The following is a 12,536-nucleotide window of genomic DNA, read 5'->3' as shown; positions in this document are numbered from 1 at the left end:
AATAATGACATAATATTAAGTACCAAATAATACCTCTAAATAGAAATATACTTTAACTTGGTCGTTAATACTTACTTGCATCTCGAGATGAGCGAGCGTAATCGAATTGAGTGGAACAAGAGTGATCAGGATTTACTAGAGAGTAGTCTAGAGACACGAGTGCACCTTCAGAAAATAGCACTAAAGAGTGAGTAAACAATCTCACACTTAACATAAATAAGACTTAAGCAATAAACGATATAAAACAAAGCTTTTAGGTTAGAATTTGGTAAAACAGACTACGAAAACAGACTCATGACGTCAAAAACATGAAGATAGGGGTTTTTTAGAAAAAAGTCAATGGTCATTGGAAAAGTTAATGATCAAATGGTCAAGTCAATCAAAGTCAACATGTCAAGTTGGTCAAAGTCAACAGGTCAAGTCAATCAAGGTCAACAAGTTAGTCAAATTGATTTAGGGGTCATATTGGTTCAGTTAAACCAATTCACTACTTAAACCGTCAGGACAAAGCCAACTCTAGCACAGTGGCACGTGGGGCCTCTCTCGACGGTCAAAAAATTATGGAAAGTTTCAAAAAATTATTTTAAGACACAAGGAGTCACTTACAAAGATCGCTTTTCCAAAAAAATTGACGAAGATGAGGTTTTAACGAAACCCAAACATTCGAACATTCACCGATTGTAAACAACAATGGACAACGATAATCCAATGACATTAGATAAACGGGGTCGACGAGAAGAACACAATTGTGTCAGAGGTCTCGAACACTACCACACGGTTAGCGACGAGTCGAAGAAAAACTAAAAACGGGTGGAGAGAGAGAGGATAAAGAGTTAACGGTGGAAGACTTTTCAAAATTCAAAAGGAAAAAAATGGAAAAGATTATACAGGTAACAAAATACCGCAAAAAATTGGGTAAACTTCAGCACAAGTCCTGGCACACTTATGAACTCACGGTCATACACTGAAATTTTTCATTTTAACCTAACTTTGGGGTGTTACAATATGACCCTGAACTGTTCTTGCAAATGACTCACTCTGTATACTTGGTTCCCCTGGTTCCTTCTCATATATCCGTATTTTGGCTAGTTGGATGGGGTAGCGATGCTAAGTGACATGACTATATCCTGAGTACTTTAGAGGAGTAGAATAGCAAGTGAGTTTCCCATGCTATATGCCCAAACTCAGCTCGAGGTTCAAGGGACGATGATGTTGTGTGGCCCAGGTCTAGCTTAAGATTCTTTAGTAAGCAAAGATGGGTGTGATTGTGATTCTAAGAGACCCCGAGCTACATCTTGATGCTTCCTCTTGTTGTTCTGATAATGTATGCAATGTTCATAACCATACTTGTAGCATGCGTACTTGTTGGATGCATGTAGTATAATAGGGTTATTTGTGTGGCACTGAACTTGTGAGTTCAGCGTATGGAATGTGTTTTCGTGTGCAGATCCTTAGGTGTCAGTTCAAGGAGCACGTAACTAGATTTGGGGTTTTTAAACTTGTTCTTCTTGTAGAGTACGTCTCGAGTATTATAGTGGGCATGTACTATCATAGACTATTGTTATTATTTGAGTCGTACACTCTATTTTGTACTTATGTATTTTGGATACTATTGTTGGGAGCCCCCCTGTTTTAAATACTTATGGTTGACAGTTTTTTTCCTCCATTTAGGCTTAGTGAGATTTTTAACGAGGCTAACAGTCTAGGTAGTTGTCTTATAAAAACAATTTCTCTTGTTGAGAAATAATAATAATAATAATAATAATAATAATAAAATATATTGTTTGTTTAAAGTTTTTTTAGAGAAATTTTAGTATTGAAGTGATTCCTCAAACCAACTCTGTAAACTTAACATAAATTTTGAGTTAAATGAAACCATATTTCACATTTCACATTGTGAAAATGTTAAAATTATTGAGAATTTTATATCTAACCTGAAAAATAATTATATTAGACATACACACAATCCAAATGATGATTATAAGAAAATCTTAAGTGTTTACACAACAATTTAATATGATTATAAATTTGAAAGTTTAATTCTTTTCAAAGGTATCCAAAATTGTGATATAAATTGGATAATTGATAATATAGTGATAAAACACTATCGGTGGGTATGTGTTTGTTTAGAGTAAAACAACGTTTATGAAAATTTATAAAGTTAATATGCTTCACTAGCTCTATTGCGAGAGTTTGAGTTGAAACTTACTAACTTATAAGGTTAATATGCTATCTTTGGTCTAAGGTATGACATTCTTGTTTCTTTGATGTTCACTGGTCTGAAATGCCCTAGAGAGAGTGTGAAAGAGGGGGGAAAAACTTTAGCATCAAATTGGTGAGACAATTTAAAGTCGGGCTTAAATTATGGAACCCATGAGCTTAGCAATTGTTTAGAAAGAAAATTTTAATAATATATAAGATACAATTAATATGCCATAAGATCGTTTGGGGTCATTATAATATAGTATTTGTTCAGAAATTTTTAACTAATTGAGAACATATACATCCTACAGGCGTAGATGTTTAAATTCAAACTCTCTAAAATTATATTTTTTTCTGCTACTGAAACCATATGATGAATTCTTATTTTATTTTATTTTATTTTAAGTATGTAATCTAACAAAAATATATTTTATTGCCTAAAGTTTGATTCCTATGAGAGTTAATTTCATCGGTTCATTTTCAATACCAGCCATTGAATGAAACATTTTATATACCATGACACAAAGGCATAACATTATTGCACCACTTGTCTATTTTTAAACCATATCTGCATCTTATTTATATATTTCTATAAGCTATAAATTATTAACTAATCAAAATGGATGGTCCAATTAATAGGCCAAATTAATTAGGATTCGGCTAATGCTTTCCCACTCCTCTCATCTGAATTCCAAAGTACTCAATTATTGCCCCATACACAAATCTTCTTTATTTATTTATTGGGTTTGAAAGATGACTAATTATAGATTATAAATAGCATTAAATCTGAGAATCAAGTCGGGTTTTAAGCTACTTGTTGATGAAAAAATCGTGATTGTGATGATTATAGATGATTTATTTTTTTTAATTTCGATGGGAGAGTCGTATATAATGATTTTATAGGTGTAAAAAGAAAGATAAATAAGTTGAAAAGGACGATGAACGGTAATCTTAAAATTCGAGAGATATCTTCTTCAATCGTATTATCGCATCAATTTAATTAATTTCTTAAAATCCCTTTACAATTATTAAAATTGGAAGCTGGATCTTCCTTTACACACAAAATCATCGGTCTGCAGGCTTGTGATTCTATCAAACCTTTCTGACAAAAAAAAGCTTTGGATTTGTTTGAGTGAATGTAAGACCCCAACTTCAGCCGTAAATATTGCTTTCACCGGCCTATGATCGGAGAAATTCTCTTCCCCTCTGGTATACACATGTTGCTTCAATCCTGTCCCATACCAGATTATTCTATCACACCTGGAAAACCACACGACAATTCTTCGATTAATAATTATTCCGAACATAAAATCTTACGTTCGTTCGTCCTGAACGATAATCAAGTAAATAATTACCATGCGGGAGCACGTTTCTTTTCTCCCTTTTGGCTTTGATGAAAACATCCGTAGTATACGTCGGAATTGGGACGGTATTTATAAGTAGGAGCGAATGCAATTGATCCTTCATGCCACCCTTTGAATTCACCATGCATCAGCTCCATCCTTAGCTGATCATTTTCGAGCAGGGAATTCCAGTCTCTTGCATATACTAATCGTCGAACAGATGATTCCTGTAGGTAAATTCTGTAATTCAAATCTCCCAGGAAAATTACCCCACTGCAACACAAACCATTGGCAATGGTTATTTAAGTTGATAAAATTAAATAATTAAATATTAAAAAATAATAGATACCACCAAGATATTCCCATATTAGATTTATTTTAATCTTGTCGGTTTATTAGTCTAAAAAGTAGTTTTTAACATTGATTAAGAAGTCAACTTTATCATATAATAAATGGATTTGATAATAGAACGACGGTTTACCAGTAAATAAACTAATTTAATTAGCCCACCAGATTATAATCTGCTTTTAACAACCACACTAATTTAATTATTTCAAACTAGTTATATAAAAAAGGTTACGAATATAAAAATCATATAATATAAAAATATACTCGTAATATCTTATTGTATAATCATTTTAATTTCTATTCATTTAAAAAATTATTTTAAAGTAAAATGATATCTATTTAAATGAAAAACATTAATTGACTAACGATTAATGTTTATTATTTACGTGAGACCGTCACGTCAACACTTTTAACATGTTATATATGTTATGTCATTATTTTTGACATGTGATATATGTCACATCATCACTTTCAACACATGGTATATAACACGTGACAGTCACATATTAACAACAAACATTGATCGTTAATCAACTAATTGTTTTCATTCAACTAACTAGGAGATATCTAAGAAAAGATTATAGACTAACATGACTATATCATCAAACATTAGGATTCAATTTTTATATTATGCCAATAATTAACATGAAAACAACTCTTTTAAGTCTTTGATGGCCTCACGAAAGATTCAAAGTCTACCATCAAATAATAGTGGAAGAAACAATGATCATGCACGATAATCAATCAAGTAATTAATTTCACGTACTCATGGTCTAAGATTTTTCTTGGTAAATCAAGTGAAGCGCCTCTAGGGAAACTTGTTCTGGAAAATATTTCGCAAACATTGAAGTTTCTAAGCTTCTCATCCCCTTGTCTACCCCCAGATGCTAAATGACAGCACACGAAGCAGAAGCTTGTTTCGTGTAGTTTAAATCGAGCCGAAACCGAACCCTGCAAACCAAAGTTTCCAAATAGGATGAAAGTACAGAAGAATAATACGATTGAAACGGATACAAGATTTTATACCGAAGCACGAACGTATAAAAGAAATTTAAACTTGAAAAACGGATTATTTCTGCAAAACGATACCTTATTTCCTAGGCAGCCCATGATTCCACAGCCTATACAGGAGACACTAGGGTACCGGATATGTTGGATCATAAACTTGATCCATTATGGGAGCCTAAACCCAAATCCAAACTAAATTGATGTCATTACTTACATCATTTAATTAAAGATGTCATTGCTTACATCATTTAATTAATGATGTCATTGCTTACATCAATTTAGTTAGGTGAGAGTTAGATATTTGTTGAATTTGTAATGGTTTAAATTAGTTTATTTGTGTGGTGTAAGATTGTTCTTGAGTAGTATAAATACCCCTTCCCATTTTAGTTTTAAGCATCAAGAAAAATTAAGAGCTTCTAAGTGAGTGAAGAAGCAAAGTCTTATAAGAGTGAGTTGTAGTTCTTGTTTTTGAGTGAGAGTACTCTTGTAATATTTGTTTGAGTTTCAATAAAAGTTGTTTGTGTGAGTGTTTTATTTCCAACAAAGTGGCATCAGAGAGAGTTGGAAAGATCGAAGGTCTCGACGAGAGGAATACGACGCCGCCAGAATTTTCTCAATCTGAGTTCTGACGCACCGCCACGCACCGCCGGAAGACTGCTGCCAGAAAATCGAGTTGACTCACCGAGTTGAGCCGATTCAGCCGAGTTGGAGCCCTTGACCGAGTTGTCCAAGTCCCTCCAAAGTTTTTTTTTTTCATCGTTTCGGATTCATCCGTGCAATCGGATTTTACAAAATCTCATTATATTGAGAGATATGGCAAATGGTATGGCACCATTCCAAGTTCCGACACTCAACAACAACAACTACGACAATTGGAGTATCAAAATGAAGGCACTTCTTGGATCACAAGATGTGTGGGATATCATAGAGAAAGGCTATAATGAGCCTGCGGATGATGATATTTTTGCTACTCTTACACCAGATCAAAAGACAACTTTGAAGGATTCAAGAAAGAGAGACAAGAAGGCTCTCTACCTCATCTATCAAGCATTAGATGATGATGGTTTTGAAAAGATTTCAAGTGCAAGCTCTAGCAAGGAAGCGTGGGAGAAGCTGCAAACCTCTTACAAAGGATCCGAGCAAGTGAAGAAGGTTCGTCTCCAAACATTAAGAGGTGAATTCGAATCCTTAAACATGAAAGCATCTGAGTCTATTTCAGATTATTTCTCAAGAGTAGTAGCTGTTTCTAATCAATTAAAAAGAAATGGTGAAAAGTTAGACGATGTGAGGATAATAGAGAAGATACTCCGTTCGTTGGATCCCAAATTTGAGCACATCGTCGTGACGATTGAAGAAACTAAAGACTTGGAAGAAATGAAGATCGAACAGCTCCAAGGATCATTGCAAGCATACGAAGAGAAGCATAAAAAGAAGCATGAGTTTACTGAGCAACTCCTCAAGCTGCAACTCAAGGATATGCATGAGAGCCAACGCAATGATAGAAACCAACGTGGCCAAGGCAGAGGTAGAGGCCATGGACGAGGTGGAAGTCGAGGTCGTGGACGAGGCTGGAATTACAACAATAACAATTCCAACAACAACTATGAGAAAGGAGAAAGCTCAACACGAGGCCGTGGAAGAATTAATCCAAACTCAAAGTATGACAAATCTCAAATTCGATGTTATAATTGTCAAAAATTTGGGCATTATGCTTCAGAATGTAGAGCTCCCAACAACAAAATTGAGGAGAAGGCCAATTACGTGGAGGAAAAGACAGATGGCAAAGAAACTCTTCTTCTAGCACGAAAGGAAACTGATGGTGTCCAAGCAAATTCCTGGTATCTTGACAGTGGTGCAAGCAATCACATGTGTGGAAGGAAAGACATGTTTGTGGAGCTAGACGAGTCAGTAAGTGGAAATGTTTCGTTTGGAGATGATTCCACAATAGCAGTGAAAGGGAGAGGTAACATTCTTATCCGTTTGAAAGATGGGAGACATCAATTTATTTCAAATGTCTACTATGTGCCCAATATGAAAAGTAACATTTTAAGTTTAGGGCAACTGGTAGAGAAAGGTTATGATATTCATATGAATAATTATAATCTTTCTATAAAAGATGATAAGAATAACTTCATTGCTAAAGTGCCGATGTCAAAGAATAGAATGTTCTTGATCAACATACAAAATGATGTTGCAAAGTGCCTGAAAGCTTGCTACAAAGATGCATCATGGCTTTGGCATCTTCGATTTGGGCATCTCAATTTTGGAGGTCTAGAGCTATTATCTAAGAAGGAGATGGTGAAAGGACTACCTCACATCAACCATCCTGACCAACTCTGTGAAGGGTGTCTAGTCGGGAAACAATTCAGGAAAAGCTTTCCAAAGGAGTCAGAGACAAGAGCTAAGAAGCCACTTGAGCTCATCCATACCGATGTGTGTGGACCGATCAAGCCAAGCTCTCTCGGTAACAATAACTATTTTCTTCTCTTCATTGATGATTTTTCAAGAAAAACCTGGGTATATTTCTTGAAACAGAAGTCAGAAGTTTTTGAAGTCTTCAAGAAGTTCAAAGCAGCAGTGGAGAAAGAAAGCGGTAGAAATATCAAAGCCATGAGATCCGATCGAGGTGGAGAATTTACTTCCAGGGAGTTTCAAGAGTTCTGTGAAGCAAATGGAATTCGTCGACCAATGACAGTTCCTAGATCCCCCCAGCAAAATGGTGTGGCAGAAAGAAAGAATAGAACAATCCTCGACATGGCACGAAGCATGCTCAAAAGCAAGAAACTACCCAAAGAATTTTGGGCGGAAGCAGTATCGTGTGCAGTCTACTTGTCAAATCGATCTCCAACAAGAAGTGTATGGGGAAAGACACCGCAAGAGGCATGGAGTGGAAGAAAGCCTGGCATTTCCCACTTGAGAACCTTTGGAAGTATAGCCCATGTTCACGTACCAGACGAGAGAAGAACGAAGCTTGATGATAAAAGCGAGAGTTTTATCTTCATCGGCTATGATGCTAATTCGAAGGGCTACAAGTTGTACAATCCAGACAATAAGAAGTTTGTGATTAGTCGAGATGTGGTCTTCAACGAAGAAGGAGAATGGGATTTTAACTCTCATACAGATGACTTCAATTTCTTTCCTCAGTTTGAAGAAGATGAGCAGACAATGAGGGAGCAACTAGATGAATCTCAACAAGAGCTTGCAACTCCACCCACTTCACCAACATCAACCACTCAAGGAGACTCGTCACCTTCATCATCGTCAAGTGGGAGTCAAAGTGAAAGAGTTGTGCAACGCACAAGAAGCCTTAGAGATCTCTATGAGGTAACTGAACGACAAGATAATCTTACATTATTTTGTCTGTTTGCCGATTGTGAACCAGTGAGCTTTCAAGAAGCGGTACAAGAAAAGAAATGGAGAGATGCGATGGACGAAGAAATCAAGGCCATCGAGAAGAATGACACATGGGAACTTACCTCACTTCCCAAGGGACATAAGGCGATAGGTGTCAAATGGGTGTACAAAACAAAGCAAAACGCCAAAGGAGAGATTGAAAGGCACAAGGCGAGGCTAGTTGCTAAAGGCTATAGTCAAAAGGCTGGAATTGACTATGATGAGGTATTTGCTCCTGTTGCTCGATTGGAGACTATCAGACTAATCATTTCTTTGGCAGCTCAAAACAAGTGGAAGATACAACAGATGGATGTAAAGTCCGCCTTCCTAAATGGAGTTCTTGAAGAGGAACTTTACATTCAGCAACCATCAGGCTATGAAGTCAAAGGGCATGAAGACAAGGTGTTGAAGTTGAAGAAGGCTCTTTACGGGCTAAAACAAGCACCAAGGGCATGGAATAGCCGAATCGACAAGTACTTCCAAGAGAATGGCTTCAACAAATGTCCCTACGAGCATGCTCTATATATCAAGATCAAAGATGAAGATATTTTGATCGTGTGCCTCTACGTGGACGATTTGATCTTCACTGGAAGCAACCCAAGCATGTTTAATGAATTCAAGGATGTGATGATGAAAGAATTCGAGATGACAGACATGGGGCTCATGGCGTACTACCTTGGCATTGAAGTTAAGCAACAAAATGATGGAATTTTCATTTCACAGGAAAGCTATGCAAAGGAGATACTGAAGAAGTTCAAGATGGAGAACTGTAAGCCAATAAGCACACCGGCAGAATACGGGATCAAGATGACCAAACATGAAGAAGGCGAAAGTGTAGATCCAACATTCTTCAAAGTTTGGTAGGAAGTCTACGCTATCTAACTTGCACGAGACCCGATATTCTTCACGCAGTTGGATTGGTTAGTCGCTACATGGAATCCCCAACAACCACCCATTTTAAAGCCGCAAAGAGAATTCTTCGCTATCTGAAAGGTACAATTGACTTTGGCTTGTTCTATTCAGTTTCTAATGATTACAAGCTTGTTGGATATAGCGACAGTGATTGGGGTGGAGACATAGATAATCGAAGGAGCACTACTGGATTCGTATTTTTCATGGGAGATATTGCATTCACATGGATGTCAAAGAAACAACCGATTGTCACATTATCCACTTGTGAAGCGGAATATGTTGCTGCTACCTCATGTGTTTGTCATGCAATTTGGCTTAGAAATCTATTGAAGGAGATTGGTTTGATACAAGAAGAGCCTACCAAGGTTTGTGTCGACAACAAGTCAGCCATTGCCTTAGCAAAGAATCCAGTATTCCATGATCGAAGCAAGCACATTGATATTCGCTACCACTATATAAGGGAGTGTGTTGCAAGAAAAGATGTGGAAGTTGAATATGTGAAGTCACAAGATCAAGTTGCTGATATTTTTACCAAGCCACTGACCAGCGAAGACTTCTTAAGATTAAGGAACCTACTAGGGGTCACGAGATCAAGTTTAAGGGAGGGTGTTGGATCATAAACTTGATCCATTATGGGAGCCTAAACCCAAATCCAAACTAAATTGATGTCATTACTTACATCATTTAATTAAAGATGTCATTGCTTACATCATTTAATTAATGATGTCATTGCTTACATCAATTTAGTTAGGTGAGAGTTAGATATTTGTTGAATTTGTAATGGTTTAAATTAGTTTATTTGTGTGGTGTAAGATTGTTCTTGAGTAGTATAAATACCCCTTCCCATTTTAGTTTTAAGCATCAAGAAAAATTAAGAGCTTCTAAGTGAGTGAAGAAGCAAAGTCTTATAAGAGTGAGTTGTAGTTCTTGTTTTTGAGTGAGAGTACTCTTGTAATATTTGTTTGAGTTTCAATAAAAGTTGTTTGTGTGAGTGTTTTATTTCCAACAGGATATAGGGACACAGATAGCTTCGGACCCAAACTGAGATTAGAATCCCAACCATTTGCTTACTTATAACACACCGAAACTCTTGCCCTGGGATATTATTGATGCTCTTTTCATCATTCGATAGCTTTCCTTCTTCACTGGAATGTTGTTTCCTTGTGTTCTTGTTGTTCAAAGCTCGTCTAATCAGGGAGTTCCATTTCGTTGAAATCTTGTTGTTTTCTGATCCCAGCACGTTGGAGGTGCTAAGAGGTACAATTTCTTGAAAACTGGAAAAAAGAAGACGAACGATAACATGTATCATCATTGTGTGAATAATTCCTAGTGAAAAATAATTATGGAGTTTGTGATTACCCAAGAACATAGATTTCGCAGGAGGTGTTGCCTGTATCAAGCAATTTCTCCATATCTAAATCTGCAGGTGGTGCAACACCTCCAACATTCCATGTGCTAACAAAAATCCTTGACATGACAAATAAGAATTAGAAACGATGGTTTAAGCATATATAATTAGTTAGCTGTTTGCTAGATAATTTACCTGTAGTTATGTGTAGCTTTATGGCTACCGAATATGGTTTTGTTGGGATTCAAAGATGAGAAATCTAAGCTTGGAAACTCCTTTTTTCTGGGAAAGTCTGCGACGAAGTTGTTGCTTCCTAATCTCTTCCCAAGGATCTTGTTAGCCACTAATCTGGGCCACATAACCTGACAGAACAAGAGTTTCATAACACTAAATATCAATATGCATTTAGCTTCAAAAAGACACTAAATCACATATGAAAATGCAGTACTAACTTGTTGGTTTCTTGACATGGAGAAATGGGAGCAAAGACAATGACAGAGAGATGATGATGATGATGAGAAGAGAAGAGAAGATGGAAAAAAACAGATAAAGATGATGAGAGGGATGGATAGATGATCATGCTGAGGAATCGAGAGAGAGACCTGTGCAAGTTGAGAGGGACGAGAGGTCTTAAATTTCTTAAAAACTGAATGACGTTGCGCTATTGTTGTCTATTCTTCATTAAAATAAAACCCAGAGAAAATGTAGAGCGAGAAAGAGCAAGAAAACATGGGTCTTTTTTTTTTTTTTTTGCAGGCTTCATCTTGAGCTAACTGGGGGGTCACCCTTTCTCATGATTTCTCTTTTTATATTAAGGGAGCAAGTAAGGAATAACATAAAATATTTTTTTTATTTATATGTGTTTAATCTTTCTATATTATATTATAATAATTTTTTTTTTGCCAATGAGTGTTGTTACATGTGATTAGAATTCAGGAATTTAAACTTGTAAGGTTAAGTTTGAATCTTATGACTCTCAATGGACAATCTATAAGTTGCTATGTAAATCTAAATTAGGTATTACGTGTTTCCTATTTTGAATAAAATTATTTGCTTATATAAAAAAAACTAACCATATAAGATAACACAAATATCATACAAGGAAAATAATAGAAAAAATCTAATTAAATAAACTTGAATAAAAGGTAGATACGAACATATCTGATTGCATTAACAAACAAACTACAAAAGAAAATCAGAATTGAGCGACATGACAAAACTATCTATGAACGAAATAAAATCATTTTTATTTTTTTACTTCAAATTCTTATTATATACATAAATATATATATATATATATATATGTTAGGAAATGAAAAAATATTTCGAAAAAAGAGTAAGAAATTAATTTCAGTTTTTGGATTTTTTTTCATATAATAATCTTATAAATATGTAAAACTAAAAGTTTTATACTAGATGTAGATTCAACATAATATTATATATATATATATATAGTATTTATTGGTATCGGAATATGTAGCATGAATTACTATGTATATTCAGAACAAATAATAACAAATGATCCTTGGTGCAGTTCTTGTCTTGTTCTGCGTATCGTATTTTAATTAAAAAGATAGAAAACAAATATATGAGCCAGGAATAGTAGTATCTAACCTAATCTAATCCTCAAAAGTTTCTGTCCTTTCCAATTATTTATCACATTTCTTATTTTTTATTATGCAACTATCCTAATCCTAATATAAATATGGGGTCTCTCATTAGCCCAACTTGCAAATTGGTGGTGGAATTTGATAGGGCAGTGGCAGCCACAGGAACCAAATCACGATCTATGTATTTTCCTTTTTTATATTTATTATTAATATTTTATTTTCATTTGCATTATTTTAATTCAAGAAAATCTGAAGAAAAAGAGTTCACAACTTTATACTAAATCACAAGGATCTAATAATAATAATAATAATAATGATAGATATTATAATATCGAAACGATGATTATCTACAAACAAATAAACACGATCGAA

The 12,536-nt window shown here is 35.2% G+C and overlaps 1 protein-coding gene across 2 annotated transcripts; it reads right to left on the bottom strand.

The window, feature by feature from the left end:
- Window positions 1-3,197: 3,197 nt before the first annotated feature.
- LOC120210783 (type IV inositol polyphosphate 5-phosphatase 9-like) lies at window positions 3,198-11,317 on the bottom strand. Of its 2 annotated transcripts, none has more exons than XM_039209460.1 (8): window positions 11,007-11,317; window positions 10,750-10,916; window positions 10,566-10,673; window positions 10,221-10,480; window positions 4,983-5,044; window positions 4,660-4,844; window positions 3,558-3,818; window positions 3,198-3,462 (listed from the first exon to the last, which is right to left on the bottom strand). In XM_039209460.1, exons 1-8 carry the CDS (start codon window positions 11,022-11,024, stop codon window positions 3,231-3,233), a joined length of 1,293 nt encoding a protein of 430 aa, XP_039065391.1. In that variant the 5' UTR covers window positions 11,025-11,317; the 3' UTR covers window positions 3,198-3,230. The 2 variants fall into 2 exon arrangements, with proteins under 2 accessions (XP_039065391.1, XP_039065392.1); XM_039209461.1 differs by having other exon boundaries at window positions 11,157-11,317.
- Window positions 11,318-12,536: the final 1,219 nt, after the last annotated feature.

The sequence above is a fragment of the Hibiscus syriacus genome, unplaced genomic scaffold, assembly GCF_006381635.1.
Source record: "Hibiscus syriacus cultivar Baekdansim isolate YM2019G1 unplaced genomic scaffold, ASM638163v2 tig00109936_pilon, whole genome shotgun sequence".
Lineage (NCBI taxonomy): Eukaryota > Viridiplantae > Streptophyta > Magnoliopsida > Malvales > Malvaceae > Hibiscus > Hibiscus syriacus.
Note: the sequence above shows the minus strand (reverse complement) of the source record. Positions and strands in the feature narration are given on the sequence as shown.